Here is a 22,659-nt window from a genome sequence, read left to right on the forward strand (position 1 = left end):
CACCTCCTGCAGGAAGCCCTCCTGGATTTCCTGATACTCCCACGGAGCTTGCTTTAATCTCAGCAACTGTCGCCAAGCTGTGGGGTCATGACTGTTACCTGTAGCCTCACAGCCTCTTGAGCTAACCATACCCCCATGCGGAGGGAGGCAGGACCACGTCCTGTGCGCCCCTAACTATGCCAGGAATAACCCCTCTCACCTTAAACCCAAGTGCAAATTCACCTCCTCTCAGAAATGAGAGGTTTCCACAGTGTTGAGGGGCATCACCACGAAAACAGCACCAAAGCGCCCCTGGCGCCTCTGCTTCCCTCCAGAGCTCTCCAGGTGCCTCCTCTTGCACCCAGCCATGCGGGGACCCAGGCTGCCAGCAGAGCCCAAGTCCCCAGCAGGGCTGCATCTTCACCAGGTTCACCCTCTGTTCCAGGGGTGCCAAGTGAACCAGTTTGCAGGGTCCCCACTGGAACAGCAGGGTGACAAGCCCCTTCCTCTCCTTCCCACGAAGGGTCCCCCTTCCCCTCACACTGTGTCCCCAGAGCCCAGCCAGGCCACCCCGCCGCACCTCGAGGTTCTCTCGCTGCATTTGTCCGGCAGAGGGTGCGCCCGACTGCAGAGGCCACAGCATCAGGACCACCTCAGGCCCCGCGGAGACACACCAGGGCGCAGTGACCTCTCTGGAGAAGGGTCCCCTCCACCCTGTGCAGCTGTCCCCACGTCCCTCAACAAAGCAGGACCCGGAGGCCACTGCCTGCCAGCCCTCCAGGCCTGTCGTCGTCAGCGCCCACGTTCCGCTCCCCAGGCCGTCCCTCCCCAGTCAGCATGGCGTCCACTACCAAGGCGCACCCCGGCCCAGCCTGGGCCTCTCTCCCCTCCCCGGGGGCCCCTCCTCCCAGTCGCCCCCAGCGGCCCCTCTGCCCTGCCCACCGCAGGACCCCCTCTGTCCTCACTGATGCCAGTCACTGGTTTTCAGTTCCCAGGACGCACCTGTCTGCCCAGCGCACCCAGGCTCTGCAGGGCAGGGAGGAGTGGCGAGCATCCCACCCGGAGCGGAGCCCAAAGCTTGCGGTCTCTGCTCCCAGTCAATGCTTGTGGCCCATCCAGGGCAGGGGGAGAGGGGCCCCCTGAGCCCAGCTGCTGGCCGGCCGCGTGTGTGCCGCCCCCACCGTCTGGGGAGGAGGGCTCGGACCGTGCTGTGCGTGCGGGGCACCGTCTGCAGCGCCGCTCTCCCTTTGCTGCAGGATGTCGGGGCGCACGGGTGCTGCCAAGATGCTCCCAAGCCTCTGCTCCGCCCTCCTGCTCTGGGGCCTCCTGGGGGCCGTCCACGCTCAGCAGCAGGAGGTCATCAGCCCCGACACCGCCGAGAGGAACAGCTGCCCAGGTACCAGCGGGGTAGGGGCGGCGAGGCTGGGCGAGGCCTGGGCGGGGCCGGGGGGCGGGGAGGGGGCGGGGCGGGCTGCGGGGAGGCGGGGCGGGCAGAGCCCGGCACCAGCCCGCGCAAGGGCCCCCAGCGCCGCGGTGACTCGTGTGCGTCCCCAGAGAAGGCCGACTGCCCGATCCACGTGTACTTCGTGCTGGACACGTCGGAGAGCATCACCATGCAGTCCCCCACCGACAGCCTGCTCTACCACATGCAGCAGTTCGTGCTGCAGTTCATCAGCCAGCTGCAGGACGAGCTCTACCTGGACCAGGTGGCCCTGAGCTGGCGCTACGGCGGCCTGCACTTCTCCGACCTGGTGGAGGTGTTCAGCCCGCCCGGCAGCGACCGGGCCTCCTTCGCCAAGAGCCTGCAGGGCATCAGCTCCTTCCGCCGCGGCACCTTCACTGACTGCATGCTGGCCAACATGACCCAGGAGGTCCGGCAGCACGTGGGCAAGGGAGTGGTCAACTTCGCGGTGATCATCACCGACGGCCACGTCACGGGCAGCCCGTGCGGGGGCATCAAGCTGCAGGCGGAGCGCGCCCGCGAGGAGGGCATCCGGCTCTTCGCGGTGCCGCCCAACCTGAAGCTGAACGAGCAGGGCCTGCGGGACATCGCCAACACGCCTCACGAGCTCTACCGGAACAACTACACCACCATGCGGCCCGACTCCACCGAGATCGACCAGGACACCATCAACCGCATCATCAAGGTCATGGTGAGTCGCTGGCCCGGGGAGGCCACGCCCACCCGCCAGCAGCAGGGACGTAGCGTGGGGCCCCGAGCCCTGGGATCCGCTCACCCACGTGGCAGGAGGCAGTCCACCGCTCCGGGCCTCAGTTCACCCCCTCTGAGAGGGGTGGCTGAAGAGGGTGGGCCCCGGGCAGGGTCCTGTCTACTCCGGTGTCCTGCGTCCCCGCCCAGACTCGGAGCTGACCATGTCTCCAGCTCCCCACTAACCAGGGTTTCTCTCTGGGTCTTTTCCGCAGAAACATGAAGCCTACGGAGAGGTGAGAGCGTTTCCATCCCTGCCGGCCCTGCCGGGAGCTACTTGGGGCCTCTGACCCAGCAGAGACGATCACCCGTGCCCCACTCCCTGGGGCTCCCAAGGTCTAGGACAATGAGGGGGGCGCCGGCCAGGGAGCAAGACCCCTCAGCTCTATGTGGGGCCTGAGACTCGAGTCTGGACAAAGGGCTCCTGGCGAAAACCAGGCTGTTTAAACGCAGGAGGTCAGCGTTAGGGTCTACACAGCCAAAAGATGAGGGTCAAGGTTGAGGATTGCCCTCTGGGCTGACGGACTCCATCCACCCGAGGGAGGCCAGGAGGAGAAGGCAGGTGGCCAGCTGGGTGCCCAGCACAGGACCTGCAGCACAGGACCTGAAGCCTGTGCTTCCCCAGCAGCAGCTCGCGGCCCAGGATACTACCAGCACACCCTTTCCCGGAGTAGCTGCTCAATACCACAGCGATTTCATATGCAAGCACAGTGGGGACTGGCCAGCAGCGCTTTAATACTTTCTACTGTTGGTCACTGCTTAATGCAGCCTTGATTTCCAAAACTTGACTAGGGCACTGGTGTGGACCCCTGAACCCGCCCCTGGTGGGCACAGGGGCCTCCTGGGTACCTCCCAAGTCTGTTCCATCATGCAGCCCCCAGCTCAGGGTGGCCCAGTGTCCAGTGGGCCACAGGCTGCACCCCCTCCCTCCCTCCTGGGACTTGTGGTGCTAGCCTCACACGCTGCCCCTTGCTTCCTGTTTCAGTGCTACAAGGTGAGCTGTCTGGAGATCCCCGGGCCCCCCGGCCCCAAGGGCTACCGCGGACAGAAGGTAAGATGCCCAGACCACCCGAGGACTCTGCTTCCCAGGAAAGCCCCCAACCTGTCTTGAACTCCAAAGTTAGGGCCACTGCACCTCGGATGGACTCACCACTTCTCACCCTGGCAGAACTAAAATTCAGCTTTTATCAGCTGCCTTTTATATGGCATTTTGAGAAAAGTAGGAATACTTTTTAATTAAGATTTGCCCATAAAAGACTCCTGTAAAGTAAACAAGCACGCTCAAGTACATAAGGAAACACGAACTCCGTTCCTCTTGGTAATATGGTGCTAATTCATACAGGGCGTTCACTCCTGTCATTTGTCAAATAAGTAGGTTTTAAGGGGTTAGGTTGGCCCTGCATTTTCATAACAACAGAGGTGTATCAAATGAAATCCTTCCAAAATTACTGCCAGGGTATCGGAAATACCAATGATTCATGTCAAAAATTGTAAAGGCAGGAGAGGGGAAAGAAACCTCTGAGGACATGAGACGGAGCGTTTGAAATACCGCTGCAGGGAAAGTTATTACTACGTGGCTTCTTTCTAAATTCGGGAGAGGGATGTGTGGTCGTCTGTCAGGCCGCTGGCCAGACGCATCTGCTGCCTCCCCACCTTGATTTATTCCTTTTTCTTTCATCTGCTTTCAGGGCGCCAAGGGCAACATGGGGGAGCCCGGAGAGCCTGGACAGAAGGGGCGACAGGTGAGTACCCTCCACACCCCGTCCCGGCGGCCCCCACTCCCCACGGCTGAGGTTACATCCACGGCCCTTTGCTCTTCCACAGGGAGATCCAGGCATCGAAGGCCCCATTGGATTCCCAGGACCCAAGGCAAGTTGCTGTGGACCCTGCCCGGGGGGCGGGGCACATGGGGACAAGCCAAGGGCTCCCTGGCTCCAGGTGGGGCCAGCCGCTGGCCCACCGCTCCCACCCCTGCCCCAAGGAAGTGAAGCGCTTCTGCATTTCCAACGACGTCCCTGGTGGCGCCTCTGCACCCGAGCCTGACGACCACCACCCCACCCCCTATCCCCCCACCTCCCCATCCCCCCTTCTTCCCCCAGGCCTGCTGGGTCCCAGCACACACACGCTGGTAACGCTGCTTTTCTTTCCTTCCGACCTCAGGGTGTTCCTGGTTTCAAAGGAGAGAAGGTGAGATTGGACTCTGGGCGGCCAGACCTCACACGGCCCCGACCCTGGCAGCAGTGTCTGGTAGCAAGCCGGGGGTCCGTGCTGGGGCATGGAACCCGGTGTCGTGCCGGTAGTAGCCTTCTGGGGCTGCTCTGGCCTGGTGTTTTGTCCAAGGGTAGACTTGGGCCTAATGCAGTGGCATCTGTGATGTGTTAGCAGCGCTAACTGGCCTCGTTTCCTCCTGTGCAGGGCGAGTTTGGAGCCGAAGGGCGGAAGGTGAGCGGACAGGCAGGCGGGGGCGGGGTGCCTACCTCCCCACTGCTCAGAAGGAAGGAGCATCCGGGCTAACGGGGTCCCTCCTCCTCTCTCCTCCAGGGCGCCCCCGGCCTGGCGGGCAAGAACGGGACGGATGGACAGAAGGTAGAGTGCACTGGGGCTCCGTCCCTGGGCGGAGCAAGGGTGCCCGTGAAATGACAACCACGCCCTCGAGACTCTCAGGTCCTTCCAGGGGCCAGGCCTCTGGGCCTCTCTGGCCACTGCACACAACCTGCGGCTTGGGTGGCCCCTGGTTGCGTCTACCCGGTGGACACAGGACACACGGAAACCTCGCAAGAGCGGAAGTGGACATTTGCTCCTGAAAAGCAGGGCCCCGCCTTGCAGGAATCTCCCTGCCTGGCCCGCAGACCCCATGTCTGGCCTGACTGGTGGTTTACACACGTGCACAGGTGTACACAAACAGCACTCACACAAATGTCACAGGTGAGCACGCATCATGCATGCACGCACACATGCACACGCCTGGAGGGGGCACCACAGACACTCATGCTCCCGGCCGCACCCCGGAGACTCTGGACCGCCACCCTGACAGCCACTGACGCACACGTCCACAGTGGGGTGCCCGGTGCACGTCGAGCCGGCACCACTGACCTCTGTCGTCGGCGCTCGTGTCCTCCAAATCCTGGCCCTGACGCGTCTTCTGCTCCCCTCTTCTTCAGGGCAAGTTGGGGCGCATCGGACCTCCTGGCTGCAAGGGAGACCCCGGGGATCGGGTGAGCACAGCGTTGAGGCTTTGCGTCGACCCCTGGCCCTGGGAGATGCCGGGCGCCAGGCAGGGGTGGGTAGGGCAGCCACCAGCCCTGCAAGCTGCAGCGGGAAGCCAGTAGCTGGGCTCCTCCCTCCAGCCCCTGCCCCGCCTGTCCCGGAGCCCTGCCAGGGTTCAGCCAGGTTTGGGGTCACAACATGACGAATGGCCTCAGGGGCTCCCGGGTCAGGTGGAGAGTGGCTGCTTCCAGAGTCGCGAGGGGCTCCCATGCCAGCGGCTTGTCCAGTCTGCCCACCCAGGCCGGGGGTCCCGGTAGCCAGTCCAGCGACGGGGTGCTGGTCACCCTCCCCCTGGTCAGCTGGCCCTGACCCCACGGGGAAAATGCAAGCGCAGCTCCCGGCCAGAGCCCCAGCACAGCCCTCTCCCTTCTTGCAGGGCCCGGATGGTTACGTGGGGGAAGCCGGCAGCCCTGGGGAGCCAGGAGATCAAGGCTCCAAGGTAGGCGGCCTGGCCGAGGTGGCGGGCCGGCCAGAGCAGAGGGGGTCGCCACCCTCCTGGGGGTCTTCTCCCTCCCTGCAGCACTGGGCCGAGACGCCCAGCAGAGAGGCCCTGGCCCTGCAAACCAGGCAGGGGGCCGTGGGTGCCCACACAGGGGGACGTGCTCCACAGACACGGGAGGGGAAGCACGCACCCCCAGCCCCGCCGGGGTCCTGACCCACTGCTGGCATCTGAAGAGCACGAGGCTGATTTCTCCAAACCTTTCCAGGGGGACCCTGGCCGCCCCGGACGCAGAGGGCCCCTGGGGGAAAACGGGGCAAAAGGAAGCAAGGCAAGTGTTCCCGGCGGGCTCCGGCCACACTCCGTGGTGCCCCATGGCGGGGGGTGGGCAGGCAGGCCAGCCCTGGGCCCTGAGCGCCCCCAGCCTCTCTGTCCCTGCTGCCAGGTGACAGCGCACCACACCGTGAGGGAGACACGGCCCCACCGGAGACGGCAGGCATGCGTCCGCACGGGCTGGGCCATGCCCACAGCCGTCTGCCCGTCTGGGCAGGTCGCGGCAGTAGCTGAGCTCTCTCTTCCCCGCAGGGCTACCAAGGCAACACCGGAGCCCCAGGAAGTCCCGGCCTGAAAGGAGCCAAGGGTGGGCCTGGGCCCCGAGGCCCCAAAGGCGAGCCCGTGAGTTCACCTGCCCACAGGCCCTGGGCACCCTGGCCAGCCTGCCGCACCCTCCCGCAGGGCTGCCTCGGCGCGCGCTGCTCTGGGCCTCTGTGAGCCCAGAGTCCTCCGGCCTCTCCAGCTGAGCCTACTGGCCCCCGCACAGCAGCCGCCACAGAGGGCTGCTGAGGAGTGGCTTGCGGGGCCCAGGCACGCCCCTGCCGGACGCTCGGTGCCCATTAAGTGGCCCCGGGGCCCCACCTTGCCCCCCTGGCAGGAGCCCCCGAGGGCTCAACCTAGACCCAGGCACACACTCTGCAGGTCCACACGGCAACTCCACCCAGCCATCCCTGAGGGTCCCGCCACGGGGTGGGTGGAGCCCAGTCCCAGGGCTGACCCCCAGAGGGGACGCATCCCGATCCAAAGGGAACAGAGGGACTTCACGAAGAGCTGGTCCAAGCTCGGTCCCAGTCACGTCACCTGCACTCCCGGACTTACAAGCTCACCAGCCCCCGTCATTTCCTAAATCCTCGTCTGGGACCAAACCGACCCAGCAGAGGACAGGATCTAGGCTGAGGCCCTCGAGGGGCCCCCAGACCCCACAGCCAGAGTCCGTATGGGGTTCCAGTGGGGCTCCCACCCTGGAACCCCACACTCCCACGTGCCTGTTCTCTGCAGGGGCGCAGGGGAGACCCTGGAACCAAGGGCAGCCCAGGCAGCGATGGCCCCAAGGGCGAGAAGGTGAGTGTCCGCACGGGGGAGCCTCGGGCGCTGTCTGCCGTGTCTGTGTCTACACTGGAGTCTCACCGTGGTGCCAGTGGAGCCCCTGTGACGAGGGATGACCAACACCCCCTCCACGGTCCACCTAGGAGAGCAAAGGCAACCCCCGGCGCCTGACCGTCAGCGGGCGCTCCCTGCAGGGTCTGGGAGAGCAGGAGGCACTCCCTGATGAGAGGCCTGGGCAAGGACAGTTCCATGCACGCCATGCACAGCTGTGCAAGCTGTGCACTGCTTCACCCCCCAGCATCCCCCCCGCACACATGTGCTCCTGTAGCTGGCGCAGGAGGTCTTTGTCTTTGTGGTGAAATCCAAGGGCAGCCATTTCCCTGTGAGATGTGGGGGAAGGTCTCAAAGGAGGGGCTCCTTCCTCTGGGACTGGTGACCCCTGCCCTGCTTCATGAGGCTGAGCGGGCAGGCCTGCTGTTCCAGCACCACCCTCCATCGTCTGGGGAGCTCATGATACCCTCTCCTCACCTCCCCCAGACTAACCTGGCCTGTCTTCCCACAGGGGGACCCTGGCCCTGAGGGGCCCCGGGGCCTGGCTGGAGAGGTTGGCAACAAAGGAGCCAAGGCAAGTGGGGCAGCGGGTGGGCAGCCACAGAGGCCACATACGCTCCTGGGGTGGCACCGCCAGGGCCCCCTGCCCCTCTCCTGCCCTCTGCCCTGCAGACCCTGCCTGGGGCCACTGGGGTCAGGGCTAAGGACCTCTTGGAGGGCAGCAGGGCCCCCCGCCCTCGCCGAAGTCCACAGTGAGTGACAGCAGCGTCTCTGAAGCGCCCTCGTCTCTTTTCTTTCCAGGGAGACCGAGGTTTACCTGGACCCAGAGGTCCCCAGGGGACTGTTGGAGAGCCCGGGAAGCAGGTCAGTAGCAGGATGCCTGGGAGGGCCCATGGCTTTGCGTCCTCCTGTCCGTGGGCAGGCAGGATACTGTCCGCACAGTAAACCTGGGCAGTGGGACAGTGAGCCAGGGGCCCCCACGCACCTCACACCCTCATCCTGCCCTGAGGGATCAGGCTTTACCAGGCAGGGGGTGTGCCAGGGGGAGCCGGGACGTGGCACGCAGAGGAGAGACCCTCAGGATAGCCAGCCCTGCAGGGCAGCGATGCTGCCTAGGGGTCAGAGCTGGATGAGGTCAGCCCCGTCTGTGCCGACTCCCTGCTTCCTTTCTTCCCTCAGGGATCTCGGGGAGACCCTGGGGACGCTGGCCCCCGCGGAGACTCGGGACAGCCTGGCCCCAAGGTATGCCCCCTCCCCACCCAGCAGGCAGGATGGGCCAGGGCTCCTGAGTAAGGCTGCCGGGAGCATGCTGGCTCTGCCCCCTCGGTGAGGGAGGACATCAGGGGCCTGGGCAGCACCCTCCCACCCCAGCCCGTGTTCTCACCCTCAGGGGTGGCATGTCCTCCCAAGGCGGGCCCTGCCCACCCACCCCCAGTCCAGGCCGACTGACTCAGTCTCCACCTTTTCCACTGGCCCTGCCCTGACTGTCCTCCCGTGTCCCCCCAGGGAGACCCCGGCAGGCCTGGCTTCAGCTACCCGGGACCCCGAGGAGCACCTGTAAGTCCTGGGGGGGCCAGGGACAGGGGGAGGGGTGGGCACTGTCGGGAGGGCCTTCCACTGACTGGAAGGTTCCTGCTAGTTCCTGCCAGGGCCCCCCGCCGGGCCCAGGGTGAGGCTGGGGTCGCGGTGGGGGGGACCATCAAGAGCAGAGGCAGGTCCCCCAGGAATCAAACATTCTCCCATAGCCTCTGTGGCTCTGTACAGATTTCGATACCCAAGCCCACCCGTCAGGGAAGGGAGGGGGCTGCACGGCCATCAGCCCTCGGCCCAGTGCTGAGTGACCCCTGTGCTTGCTTCCCAGGGAGAGAAAGGCGAGCCTGGCCCCCGCGGCCCCGAGGTACGTACCGTGGGGTGGTCTGTGCAGCGGGCCTCCTTGCTGAGCTCTGCTGGTGGGGGCGGGCCGCGCCCTGAAATGCCGCCGTGTGGGGCTGCATCTGACCGCCCCTCACTGCCGAGTACAGGTTCCTCCTGAAAAGGCGTGTCCCTCTTGGGCAGATCCCTGGAGGGCTGGGGGACGGCAGGGGAGCAGTGCCAGCTGCCAAGCTCTCTGCGTTATTAACACGGGTGTCCTGTGTCACAGGGGGGCAGAGGTGACTTTGGGTCCAAAGGAGAACCCGGGAAGAAAGGCCAGAAGGGCGAGCCTGTGAGTACCTTTGCTCCCTGTTGACGGTTGCCCGGCGCAGGGCCGCGTGGGGGCACCACCCAAGGTACTGCCGGAGCCCACATGCCCTCTTCCTTCTCAGGCAGACCCTGGTCCCCCTGGTGAGCCAGGCCCGCGGGGGCAGAGAGGAGCGCCAGGACCCGAGGTAGGTCAGTCGCCCATCCCTTTGGCCCTCGGGCCACAGTCCCTGGGCCAGCCAGGCCAACAGGCACCCCGAACCATGCAGGGGTCCTGGAGTGGCCGCGTGAGAACAAGTCCAGCCCTCCCAGCCTCGGCCATGACAGGTGTCACCTCTCACTGATACCCTTCCTCCTTCCAGGGAGAGCCTGGCCCCCCAGGAGATCCCGGCCTCACGGTAGGTGTCAGTCGGGGTGGGACTCAGGGTCCTCCTCCCTCCTAAAAATCTGAAGGGCAGGTCAGCAGGGGTGAGGTCAGAGCAGGAGGCGGGCAGGGGCCACAGGCTTCCTATAGAAGCGCTTCCAGCCCCTCCCCAGGGTTTGCGCTCTGGGCTGGGGGCTGACCCCGCTGTGTCACAGGAGTGCGACGTCATGACCTACGTGAGGGAGACGTGCGGGTGCTGTGGTGAGTCGCGGCCCCCACGAGGCTGGACTGGGACACTTGTGTCCTTGGGGGCTCTTGTCCCGGGGTCAGGGTCATCCATCCGAGTCTTCCCCTCCCGCTCACGTTCAGTGTTTCCCACGGTGCACCTGGCTGCACGCCCCTGGGGTTTTAGGCTGTCTCCCTGGACCGGGGATCAGCGCTGTCACCCGCCCGCCCCTCCGCTCGACCCTCCGCTCGACCCTCCCCACCTGCTCGCCCCGCCCTCCGCTCGCCGCTCACCCCGCCCCGCACGCTCACCCTCCCCGCACGCTCACCCCTCCCAGCCTGCTCGCCACGCCCTCCGTTCGCCACGCCCCCGCTCACCCCGCCCCGCACGCTCATCCCGCCCCCCGCAGACTGTGAGAAGCGCTGTGGGGCTCTGGACGTGGTGTTCGTCATCGACAGCTCCGAGAGCATCGGCTACACCAACTTCACGCTGGAGAAGAACTTCGTCATCAACGTGGTCAACAGGCTGGGCGCCATCGCCAAGGACCCCAAGTCGGAGACGGGTCAGCGGCACCGCAGTGGGGTGGGGGTCCAGCAGGGCAGGGGGCGCCAGGCCGCATTCTTGAGCAGAGGGGCTGCAGGATGCCTGAGGTCCGGATAGAAGTCCACGGGAGGGGTCCTAGCTCTGCCGAGGGCCGCTCTCACGCCCGCGCCCACCCGCAGGGACCCGCGTGGGCGTCGTGCAGTACAGCCACGACGGCACCTTCGAGGCCATCCAGCTGGACGACGAGCGCATCGACTCACTGTCCAGCTTCAAGGAGGCCGTCAAGAACCTTGAGTGGATCGCGGGCGGCACCTGGACGCCCTCGGCCCTCAAGTTCGCCTACAACCAGCTCATCAAGGAGAGCCGGCGCCAGAAGACCCGCGTGTTCGCGGTGGTCATCACGGACGGCCGCCACGACCCCCGCGACGACGACCTCAACCTGCGGGCGCTGTGCAACCACGACGTGACGGTGACGGCCATCGGCATTGGGGACATGTTTCACGAGAAGCACGAGAGCGAGAACCTGTACTCCATCGCCTGCGACAAGCCGCAGCAGGTGCGCAACATGACGCTCTTCTCTGACCTGGTGGCCGAGAAGTTCATCGACGACATGGAGGACGTGCTGTGCCCGGGTGAGTCCGCGGGAGCGGAGGGGCGGGGCGTGCGGCCGGGGCGGGGCCAGGTCTCCGCAGGCCTCCAAAGGAGCCACCGGGACCCCCGCCTCTTGTCCTCTCTCCTAGACCCCCAGATCGTGTGCCCGGACCTTCCCTGCCAAACAGGTAACGTGGGCGCCGCTGGCCCCCCGGGCAAGCCGGCAGCCAGGGCGGGGGGTAGGGCCGTGCAGGGACCCTAGGAATTGCCGCTGCAGCCACCCCAGCGAGAAGCCTCGGATTCCAGACCCGCGGTGGCCTGGCCTCCGGGACCCCGGCACTTCCTAGGAGGGGGCTCGGGGTGCAGTTGACATCTGGAGTCACTCGGCCACCCCACCCACCTGGCGCACGTGGGGAGGGGGTGCGCTAAGCTCTCGGGCCGCTGGTCTGGAACACAGATTCACGGCCTCGTGGGCTGAGGTGCCCAGCGGCACAGACACGCCAGGGCCGCCCGGCTCCTGCAGGCAGAAGCCCTGGATCCAGTAAGTGAAATGGCTGGTCTTAAACCCTCAGGGAGGCGAACACATCCACAGCCACGGGGGCAACTGCAGAGCGGGCCTCTGCCCTGACGCCCTGAGCTGCTGCCTGGCGGCTGGGGTTTGCTCTTCCCTCCGGAGCAGACGTGTTTAGGGGGCCGTGCCTCGAGCCCTACGTGGTTGCACTAGAGCAGGAGGCTGGGGGCTGGGGACCCACGGAGGCTGCCCCCAAGGGGTCCCTCGGGGCGGGGAAGGGGCAGGATGCGTTGACCAGCTCCTCTGCATCCTGCTGCTGCCTCGGAGGGGCCCCCGGGGCTGGCTCTGGGTGGTGGGGGCTCCGCAGCAGGCGGGGGGCAGGGTGAGTCGGGCTGGACTGTTGGCAGGTCCAACACTGATGGGAACCTTGGGGCCTGCGTCCACATCCGTGTCTGCCACAAGGTCAGTGTCCCGGCAGGCTCCTCCCGGGCGTCAGGGGGCCCCAGGCAGGTTCAAAGGCACCAAGGCCGCCTGAGGTAAGGGACCATGTTGAGTTGGGGACAGGGGTCCGCACACTTATTCTGACAGAGAACTTCCAAGGAAGTGCTCGCCGAGATTGCACCAGTGACTGTGCCATGGCCATTGGCAAGCTGTGGGGTCATCCCAGAGACGGCCTGGGCCTGGGGTCCCCAGAGTCAGCTGAAGACGGTTGTGTGTGGCGCCCAGAGCCACCCCAAACCCCAGAGGCTGGCCCAATAGCGCCAAGCCCAGTCTCCCCCGGGGGCTAAAGGGACCACGCAGAGACCCAATTAACCCCTGGTCTGTGCCCCTGCCCTCAGGGCGCCTGACTCCTCCCAGGGTGCGGGTCCCGTGGTCAGCTTGGCCCCTCGAGGGCAGAAACCTGACCCAGCCCCTGGTGCCAGGGCCCAGCAGTGATTTTGCTGGGGAAGCTGTGAATTTCTCACCATGGGGGAGTCCGCTGAGGGTCTCTGTAGATGTTCCTTATCGAGCTGAGGGTGGCCCCCCATTGCTAGGTACTGAGAGTCTGTCGTGAACAAGTGCGGGATTTTGTCAGATGCTTTTTCTGCACCTGTTGATACGATCAGGTGGTTTTTCCTCTTTAGCTTGCTGGTGTAATGGGTTATGTTCATGGAGCTTTGAGCGCTGAACCAGCCTTCCAAGACCTGGGATAGATCCCACTTGGCCATGATGTGTAATGCATACATATTGTTAGAGTTGATTGCTAATAGTTTATTGGGGATTTTTGCATCTGTGTTTGTGAGAGATCTGGGGCTGTCACACCCTTTCGTGTGATGTTTTTGGTTTGGATGCTAGAGTAATGCTGGTGATCTCACTTCCCCTGAGATTCCAGGACCTGACAGTGAATAGGAACAGCCCCCTTAGGGACCCCTCCCCGTTCTCCTAAGTCCCCACTCTGCTAAACTCACAATCTCATTCTCCTTTAAAGCGATTTGAAATTTCCAAGTAAATTAGACATTGTGACCAGAAGGGAAGAAAGTAGACGTAACTACAGAATATGCATTTACACATGACCTCCGTGACACGAGTGGACTCTGGCACGCTCGCTGAGGGCTGAGCAAATGGGGCGCTGGGTGGACGCTGCCTGCTCTGGCACAGCCCTGACCTACTGGGCCAAATGGCCCCTTCCACCCAGAGGCTCAGCCACATCTGGGCTTGGACCAAGCCAGGGGGGCCTCTCAACTGGGGCAGAACCACGAGGCTGTCAAAGAGAAACAAAGGCGGACACCAGTCAAAGGCGGCCAAGGCAGGTCTTCTTCCGCGACAGCTGCTGCGGGAGGGGGAGAGCCAGGGAGCCCTGAGCCCCGCTCCCCACGCCAAGGCAGGAGGCTCCGGAAGGCTGGGCGCCCCAAAGGCAGGGCGCAGGGCAGGGCTGGGGCCGTGAGGCCAGGCCACCCGGGCGAGCTAACTGGACGTGCCCGAGGCACCCTGCGGACCGGAGGCCGTGGTGCACCTGGAGCGAGGGGCCCAGAGGGTAGGCTCTGACCTCCCCCGGGACGGGACGGGACGGGACGGGATGGGACGGGGAGAGCGTGGGGCGCACTGAGCGTTTGCTCCCTGGTCCTCAGGGCAACGGCGCAGGGTGGGGAGGTTTATGTCTGAAGGTGAAGGGCGGAGGAGGATTTGTACACAAGCCGCTGGAGAAACCGCCCTGAGAGGGGCTCAGGGGGCCCAGCTGCCTATCACAGGCCGGGCTGGAACAGGCAGGAAGTTGTCCGGTAGTGCTGAGCATTTTAAGGGGCTGGGGTCGTCCCAGGGCAGGGCCGCCAGAACCTGGTTAGTCTCAGCAGCCATCTGTGCCAAGAGTCTTGCGGTTCTTGAGCTTCTGCTCCCCGTCTCCTCCGGGCTCCCCAAAACCCATTTGTTTCGCCTTGGAGCCCCGTGCTGACCACGGCGGAGCTGCAGCCTCCCCGGCTCCTCATCTGACCCCCTCGCTGAGCTTTCGGTCCCTCCTCGTCTCAGAGGAGAGAGGCAGCTGGAGCCCCGATCACGCCGACCAAGTCCCTGAAAGACTTCTCTGGAATCCCCCGCAGATGGACCGCGGCCTGGCGGCGAGCCCCCGGTCACCTTCCTCCGCACGGAAGAGGGCCCGGACGCCTCCTTCCCCAGGACCATCCCCCTGATCCAACAGTTGCTAAACGCCACGGAGGTCACACAGGACCCAGCCGCCTACTCCAGGCTGGTGGCTGTGCTGGTCTACACCGCGGAGAGGGCCAAGTTCGCCACAGGAGGCGAGCGGCAGGACTGGATGGACCTGTTCATTGATGCCTTTAAGCTGGTGCACAGGGACATCGTGGGGGACCCTGAGACCGTGCTGGCGCTCTGCTGAGCCCACGGGGTGTGGCCCCACCGGCTGCAGTAGCTCCCAGGGGCTGCCTACCTTACACTGCAGGGCTGAAGACAGCAGGAAGCTGTTCTCTTGGTCTGGAGGCCAGAAGTCCAAAAGCAAGGTGCCCCAGGGCCGCGCGGCCTCTGGGCCTCTAAGGGAGGGCCCTTCCTGCCTTTCCAGCTCTGTCTCTGCTTCTGTGGACACATGGCCTCTCCTCTTCCCCCCCCCGCCCCGCCCTGCCCCAGCCTCCCTCCTACAGGGACACTTGTGGTGGCATTTAGGGCCGGATAATCCAGGAGGGTCTCCCCGTTTCAAGGGAATTATTAACTGAATTCCATCTGCGAAGTCCTTTTGCCATATTAGGTCATAGTCACAGGCTCCAGGATTAGGACGTAGGCATCTCTTGGGGGCCATTATTTCGCCAAAAAGAAAGACGGAAGACCAGAGCCTCATGAACAGCCCTAACTCCCGGCTTCACCTCTGGCCTCTGTGCCCAGGTCACCCCTTGTGCGCTTCTCTCGTCCCCCTGGTTGACACATTGAGAACCACCCCCAAACCAGCAGTCCCTGCATTTCTGACTCTGACCGCAGGGACTTAGAGGCCCAGGGGCACACGGGGAATTCGCTGGGCGGTTTCAGCTCCAGCTCCAGCTCTGTGGGTTTAAAGCCAAAGCTGCTCTTCAGCTGCGCTGCCATATAAATAAGCTCCTTTAAAAAAAAAAAAATCTGCCAGAAACACTCGCTCCTCTGTGGGTAGCCCAGTGCTGCAGGCGACACACCCAAGAGTGTCCTTCAGGTGCTGTGAGCGCATCTCATGCATTCTATAAAAGCTGAAAAACAAGGAGTGTGAATGTGTGCTGTGGTCAGCGACTTGCTGGGGTGAACTGCTCTCCTGGACCTCGGGGGTTGCCCATGCAGGAGGGCACCTGGTGCCTGCGGTGCCCAAGCAGGATCCTGAGCCCCTTGTGGTTGGTGCCACAGGTCAGGACCCCCTTCTGATGGGATCCCTGTGCTCCCGGCCCTGGGTCAGCACGCCTGGGCTGTGAACGGAGTCCTCTCCTGCCCAGGTCAGGAGGGTGCCCATGGGGCTGAGGAGCTGGACCCAAGAGGGGGGACCAGCCCCGCCCCTGCCGAGCCCCGTCGGCCGTTAGAGCTGAGATCTCCACAGTGCCTTGGGTGAGGGGCTTGGCTGCGCGTTGCTGGACGGAGACCCAGCCTGTGGTCCCGCTCGGAGCGGGCTTTCAGGCTGTGCAGAGGTGCCCACGTCCCTCAGAGGCCCAGCCTCAGCCCTGGTGGCAGCCTTGCCCTCACACTGTCCAGCATGTCCTGGGCTGGTGACTGCCCGGATGAGGGCAAGGGTCTCAGGTAACAGGGAGTCACTCGGGCTGCCACAGGGGTCTGGCCACACCTGTGCCCACTGCCCACCAAAGCCTGGGCCAGTCGAGGGGACACAGGCCCCTTCTCTCCCTGATGCTCCCAGGGCTGGGAGAGATACGGCCCAGCCTCCAGAGGTGGGTCCTTGCGTCTGGGGATCTCCATGAGGTCTTTGTACACAATCACAGGTGTGATGACACCTCTCTCTCCCACCCCTACTCCCCATGGACCGTGGTCCTTTGGGCGCATCCAATTCTTGGGCCAAAAGAAGGGGCTTTGCTGATCCCTGCCTTCCTGCCCGTGAGGCCTGAAGGAGGTCACTGGGCAGAGATGGTGCTGGGAGAGTGGAAAGGGACCCCTCAGCCTCAGGTTTGGGTACATTTCCTGGTGGGAGCACAACCAGCAGAGACGATGTCGGTCCCAGGGAGACAGGGTAGGAGCTTGGACCCACGTCCTGGGTGCTGTGTAGGGCTCCCGACCGCCGACCGCCGGTGATCTTGGGTGAATCTCCAGCGGTCTGAGTGGCTCCTGTGTGTGGAGTATGCGCCGAGAGGCGGGCGCGGGGCGTGGCCAGGGCGGGCGTGGCCCGGGGGGCGCGGCTGGCGCGGGGCAGCGGGGCCTCACCCAGGTCGCCCGCGCACCACCCCGTCTCGCCCCCAGAGCTGTACGTGGCCCAGTGCACCCAGCGGCCCGTGGACATCGTCTTCCTGCTGGACGGCTCCGAGCGGCTGGGCGAGCAGAACTTCCACAAGGCGCGGCGCTTCGTGGAGGAGGTGTCCCGGCGGCTGACCCTGGCGCGCAGGGACGACGACCCGCTCAACGCGCGCGTGGCGCTGCTGCAGTTCGGAGGCCCGCTCGAGCAGCAGGTGGCCTTTCCGCTGACCTCCAACCTGACCGTCATCCAGGAGGCACTGGCGAGCGCGCGCTACCTCAACTCCTTCTCACACGTGGGCGTGGGCATCGTGCACGCCATCAACCAGGTGGTGCGCGGCGCGCGGGCCGGGGCGCGCCGCCACGCCGAGCTGGACTTCGTGTTCCTCACGGACGGCGTCACGGGCAACGACAGCCTGGAGGAGGCGGTGCACTCCATGCGCAAGCAGAGCGTGGTACCCACCGTGGTGGCCGTGGGCAGCGACGTGGACGCGGACGTGCTCTCCAAGATCAGCCTGGGCGACCCGGCCGCCGTCTTCCGCGAGAAGGACTACGACAGCCTGGCCCAGCCCGGCTTCTTCGACAGGTTCATCCGCTGGATCTGCTAGCGCCCCCTGCCCGCCCCCACCACCAGCCCTGCGACCCCTGCCCCGCGGGCGCTGTTCTCCTGTCCGTGGTGCTACTCAGACCCCACCTGAGAGGTCCGGCGCACTGAGGGCTCAATCTCTCCACGTGTGGGTGTAAAGTCAGGAGTGGAGGACCCCCGCCCACCCCAGCTCCTCCCGGGGATCCCGCAGCCCTGGACACCCTGAGCGCACTGCCCCTCTTCACCATCCACCCTTGTCCTGCCCTCTGTGCCCTCCCGGGGCCCCAGAGGCTTCCCGGGAAGCACATCTGGGGCTGGCTTCCCTCAGCCCAGCCTCATTCCCAGACTTGTCCTCCGCCGAGTGCCCTCCAGAGGCGCTCTGCCAGCCCTCCTGGCCCCGCTCCCAGGTCTCTGGGCGTCACCTCCCCCATCAGACTGAGCTGTGACAGCAGGCCCTGCACCTCCCTGTGTGCACACACCTCAGTCCAATAAAGGCTTTTAACCCCGCTTGCTCCCCACCTTCCAAGTGTCTGTGCCAGTGGGGATGCTGAGACCGTTCACATAAGCCCCAGGACTGGTCATACCCCGGGGTCCCCTGGATTGCTCTGTGCACCCAGAGGGTGCCGGGCCTGGCCTCCTGTCCTTACAGGCACCCCACTCCCAAGGGCACCGACTGGATGGCCTCAACCGTGGAATCCACCTTTGTCTAGCTGGCTTTGGGCTGAAAACAAAGTATTTGGTCAGTGAAGTCTCACTATGTCCCCCAAACGGGGCCAGAGCACTTTAGGGATGTTTGCTGGTTTGCATGAGGATATTTGTGGATAGAGATAGATGATAAAGAGATGACAGATGATAGAAAGAGAGGTGATACAGGTAGATGGTAGACAGATGACAGCTACACAGATGAGAGAAAAATAGATAATTGATATATAGATAATAGGTACACAGGTGAGAGAGAAGTAGATAGATGATTGATACATAGATGATAGATAGATAGATAGATAGGCAGGGGAGAAATGCGAGAGAGGCTCTTTTTTTCTGGCAGCCGCAGTGACTTTTTGTCCAGACGCCCAGGTCTTTTAAGTTCACCCTCTGGGAAGTGCCCTGTTAAATCCCAGGCTGTTTAGTCTGCTGGGCCTGGCCTAACAAAGTACCTCAACCTGGGGGCTTCAACAACAGCCTGGAGGCTAGCAGTCGGCGGAGTCCCGGTGTCCCCAGGGCCGCGCCCCCGCTGACGGCTCTCGGGAGGGACCGTTCCAGGCGCGCCAGCTCGCGTCGCTCCTCCGCGGCCACGTTTCCCTTTTGGACACGGACACAGTCATTTCGGATTAGGGCCCGTTCTAGCCCAGGATGACCTCATCTCAACTAATTACAGATGATGTTGCAACGTCTCTATTTCCAAATAAGGTCAGATTCTGAGGTACTGGGGGCTCGGACTTGGACATGAGAATTTGGGGGAGGGGACACAGTTCAGCCCAGAACACGAGGACACCCTGTTGACCCCCCTTTGGGGGTGACCGACTCACTTCCGCCTCTCCTGTCATCTGCCCACACGGCCTGCAGCTGAAAGGCAGGGCGTCACACCAAGTATCTTCTCTTCCTCTGCCCTCCTCCCTCCCCGCAAAGAACCGTACAAAGCGCCTGCAGGAGAAGGAGAGCCCGGCAGCCCCAGGCCTCGGGCCGCAGGGCTGGCGCCTGTGAACTTCCCGGGGGCGGGGGCGGGGGCGGGGGCGGGGGCGGGGGGGAGGCAGGGGCCCCTCCCTCCACGGATCTGGAGTTCCGCCCGCTGGACCCTGCACGGGGTCCCCTCTGCAGAAGAAAGGACGTCCCTCTCCGTGACTCCGGCCTACAACCCCGGCGAGCGGGTGGGCGGGGTCCTTCCAGGGCGCAGGCCACCTTGGGGACCTGCAGGGCTCCCGCCACGCTGGTGTCCCCCACGCTCTACCCTGGGGCTCCGACCTCCCTGGAGGGCAAGGGCACCAGCTCCCTCTCAGGGCTGTTCCTTGAGGCCCCACGTCCCCAGCCCTCAGCCCCTTGGAGGGACGCTCAGACACACTCCCTGCCACGTGTGGTGTCTGAGTTAGGGTTCTGCGTTTTCCTGTAAGAGCCTTCCGTCATACACACGGGACACCCTCAGGCCCTCCTCTACAGCCGGGGTCAGCTGGGCCCCCACTTTGCCTGCTCACCACCACCCAGCCCCACTCGGACATGGATCCTGTCCCCTGAGAGCAGGGGACATGAGGGAAGGAGACTCAGCACAGATGAACCCAAATGGGCTCACCTGGGGCCGAGGTCACAGAAGGAAGCCAGCAGAGTGGCCATGGAACCCTCCCACGACAGCTGCTGTGCAGGCATCAGCAGCGTGCAGTCCTCGGGGGAGCCCAGTGGACTCCCCAGACCTCAAAAGTGTGCACAGGGCCATGGGTCCTCATACTGAGGAAACACGCCCTTATTCTGTGACCGAGGCACAGTGTTCGAGGTGGTCCCTTAGCCTGGGCGGATGTCATGCCTGTCAACTCCACCCCCCACAGGAAGGACAAACTCAGGCCAGAGTGTGTAGGCCCTCAAAGTGTCCGAAAGGAGCAGCCACACTCCTGCCTCTGGGAGCGGCACATCCCTCACCAGCATCCCCACAGCGACACCCCTCACGAGCAGCCCAACACTAAGGCCCCTCAACAGCATCTCTGCACAAACACCCTGCCACCCAAGACCCTCACCAGTGTCAACATTCTAATGTCCCCACACCAACGTCCCACATTAACGTCCCCTCACTACCATCCGGTCACCACTCAGCAATGGCCACACAAGTGTTACCCCACCAACAAGCCCTTACGATCGTCCCCACACTAGTGTCCCCTCAATAACTTTTCACAGCGTCTCTCAGTAACGACCCGTCACCAGCCTCCTCACCAACATCCTTCACTAGTTCCCCACACTAGTTCCCCACACTAACATCCCCTAGTGTCCCCTCAGAAGTGTCCCCTCAGAAATGTCCCCTCACCAGCATTCCTCACTAACGTCATCTCACTAATATACTCCCAGGAGGGTCCCTCACAGACGCTCCCTCAACAATTTCCTCACCAACGGCCCCACAGTCACACTCACGCTGTCTCTACCATTATCACTTCACTCGTGTCCTCGCACAAATGTCCCCTCACCAAGGCCTCCCCACCAGCGTCTCCTCACACTGTCCCTCACGAACATTCGTCAGCAAAGTCCCCAAACCAACATCCTTTCACTAACATACCCTCAAAAATATGCACTCACAAACATCACCTCTTAACATCCCCACAAGAACGCCCCCCACTAACACCGCCTCAGCAAAGACCCGTCACTAACGCCCTCTCAGTAGCAAGCAACCTGTCACCCACACCCCTCACTAAGGCCTCCTCGCCAGCTCCCCCACGGTAACACCTCTCACCATCACCCCTCACACACCACCTCACCAGTGTGCTCCCACTGACCCCTCTACACCAACATCTCTTCCCAAAGTCACCTCCCCAAACTTCCCCAGGCACAGGCTCAGCCTCCAGCCATCCCTAGAAAGGCCTGGGCAGGGTGCAGGGCTGGGGGACAGAGAGATGACAGGACAGGGCTGGGGCAGGGCCCCATCAGGTCTCAGGTGGGGTTGAAGCAGAGCTGCAGCCCCAGCAAGGAGGCTGCGAGGACAAGGAGGCCACTCCGGGGCCAACAGGACACAGTCCCACAGCTCGACGGTGGCCACTCGGGCCTGACTTAGTGAGTCCCCATCACGGCTGCCCCCGAGCACCTGAGGCCCTTCCCAGACCCCTGGGACAACCCCCTCCAGGTCCAGGACTGGTGCTCCGACCAGGCCCAGCTGACCCTCCCAGGGCAGCCTCTGTGCCCCACCCTACCTGTACTCAGCTGCCTCCATCAGGAAGTAAGATTCTACCAGGACCACCCTGTCAAGGTATAGCTGTGCTCCCCAGACAGAAAGGCCCATCTCCCTTCCCTGCCCCCAAGGCCCCATGCCCCAACTCCGGGCAGCCGGGGACGGACCTGTGCTCGCACGGCTGGGCCTGCTGCTGTCCAGGGAGGTCAGGGGTGAGGGGCTGAGCCAGGACCTCCGGCGATGGTGTGAGGGGCCCACAAGGGCACCCACCCAGGTGGGGATAGTGGGGGTGGTGGCCCTAGTAGCATTCTCAGTGAAAAAAGAGAAACAAAAACTGTAATTAGATCCTTCTCCCCTTCCCTGTAGTTGATAAGCATATATATAATAAATTTGACTGTAAAAATTTTTAAATGACTCTGTAACCAAAATGCTATTATAAACAGAATTAGAATCAAACTGGAGAGGAGCAATTGGTTCAAGATGGCGGAGTAGAAGGACGTGCGCTCACTCCCTCTTGCAAGAGCACCAGAATCACAACTAACTGCTGAACAATCATCAACAGGAAGACACTGGAGCTCACCAAAAAAGAGACCCCACATCCAAAGACAAAGAGAAGCCACAATGAGATGGTAGGAGGGGTGCAATCACAATAAAATCAAATCCCATAACCACTGGGTGGGTGACTCACAAACTGGAGAACAATTATACCACAGAAGTCCACCCATTGGAGTGAAGGTTCTGAGCCCCATGTCAGGCTTCCCAACCTGGGGGTCCGGCAATGGGAGGAGGCATTCCTAGAGAATCAGACTTTGAAGGCTAGCAGGATTTGATTGCAGGACTTCGACAGGACTGGGGGAAACAGAGACTCCACTCTTGGAGGGAACACACAAAGTAGTGTGTGCATCAGGACCCGGGGGGAGGAGCAGTGACCCCAGAGGAGAATGAACCAGAACTACCTGCTAATGTTGAAGGGTCTCCTGCAGAGGCAGGGGTTGGCTGTGTCTCACCATGAGCACAAGGACACTGCCAGCAGAAGTTCTGGGAAGTACTCCTTGGTGTGAGCCCTCCCAGAGTCCACCATTAGCCCCACCAAAGAGCCTATAGCCTCCAGTGCTTGATCATCTCAGGCCAAACAACCAACAGGGAGGGAACCCAGCCCCACCCAACAGCAGACAAGCAGATTAAAGTTTTACTGAGCTCTGCCCACCAGAGCAACACCCAGCTCTACCCACCACCAGTCCCTCCCATCAGGAAGCTTGCACAAACCTCGTACATAGCTTCATCCACCAGAGGGCAGACAGCAGAAGCAAGAAGAACTACAATCCTGCAGCCTGTGGAATAAAAACAATATTCACAGAAAAATAGACAAAATGAAAAGGCAGAGGGCTATGTACCAGATGAAGGAACAAGATAAAACCCCAGAAAAGCAATTAAGTGAAGTGGAGATAGGAAACCTTCCAGAAAAAGAATTCAGAATAATGATAGTGAAGATGATCCAGGACTCTGGAAAAAGAATGGAGGCAAAGATCAAGAAGATGCAAGAGATGTTTAACAAAGACCTAGAAGAATTAAATAACAAACCCCCAGAA

General features: G+C 63.0%; 1 protein-coding gene across 1 annotated transcript in view; it reads left to right on the top strand.

Moving 5' to 3' along the window:
• Positions 1–17,728, top strand: part of COL6A2 (collagen type VI alpha 2 chain) — a 37,708-nt gene extending 19,980 nt beyond the window's left edge. Inside the window, exons 2-28 of the mRNA XM_079705048.1 lie at positions 1,236–1,375; positions 1,534–2,132; positions 2,404–2,424; positions 3,174–3,239; positions 3,877–3,930; positions 4,013–4,057; positions 4,349–4,375; positions 4,604–4,630; positions 4,730–4,774; positions 5,350–5,403; positions 5,832–5,894; positions 6,163–6,225; positions 6,480–6,569; positions 7,227–7,289; positions 7,837–7,903; positions 8,131–8,189; positions 8,505–8,567; positions 8,832–8,882; positions 9,187–9,222; positions 9,466–9,528; positions 9,629–9,691; positions 9,866–9,901; positions 10,083–10,128; positions 10,503–10,655; positions 10,816–11,268; positions 11,377–11,415; positions 16,641–17,728. Coding sequence (XP_079561174.1) covers positions 1,237–1,375; positions 1,534–2,132; positions 2,404–2,424; positions 3,174–3,239; positions 3,877–3,930; positions 4,013–4,057; positions 4,349–4,375; positions 4,604–4,630; positions 4,730–4,774; positions 5,350–5,403; positions 5,832–5,894; positions 6,163–6,225; positions 6,480–6,569; positions 7,227–7,289; positions 7,837–7,903; positions 8,131–8,189; positions 8,505–8,567; positions 8,832–8,882; positions 9,187–9,222; positions 9,466–9,528; positions 9,629–9,691; positions 9,866–9,901; positions 10,083–10,128; positions 10,503–10,655; positions 10,816–11,268; positions 11,377–11,415; positions 16,641–17,239 — 3,084 coding nt within the window. The 5' untranslated portion in view covers position 1,236 and the 3' untranslated portion in view covers positions 17,240–17,728. The remainder of the gene's footprint in view (positions 1–1,235; positions 1,376–1,533; positions 2,133–2,403; positions 2,425–3,173; positions 3,240–3,876; positions 3,931–4,012; positions 4,058–4,348; positions 4,376–4,603; positions 4,631–4,729; positions 4,775–5,349; positions 5,404–5,831; positions 5,895–6,162; positions 6,226–6,479; positions 6,570–7,226; positions 7,290–7,836; positions 7,904–8,130; positions 8,190–8,504; positions 8,568–8,831; positions 8,883–9,186; positions 9,223–9,465; positions 9,529–9,628; positions 9,692–9,865; positions 9,902–10,082; positions 10,129–10,502; positions 10,656–10,815; positions 11,269–11,376; positions 11,416–16,640) is intronic.
• Positions 17,729–22,659: the final 4,931 nt, after the last annotated feature.

Source organism: Hyperoodon ampullatus, assembly GCF_949752795.1.
Source record: "Hyperoodon ampullatus genome assembly, chromosome: 5".
Classification (NCBI taxonomy): Eukaryota; Metazoa; Chordata; class Mammalia; order Artiodactyla; family Ziphiidae; genus Hyperoodon; species Hyperoodon ampullatus.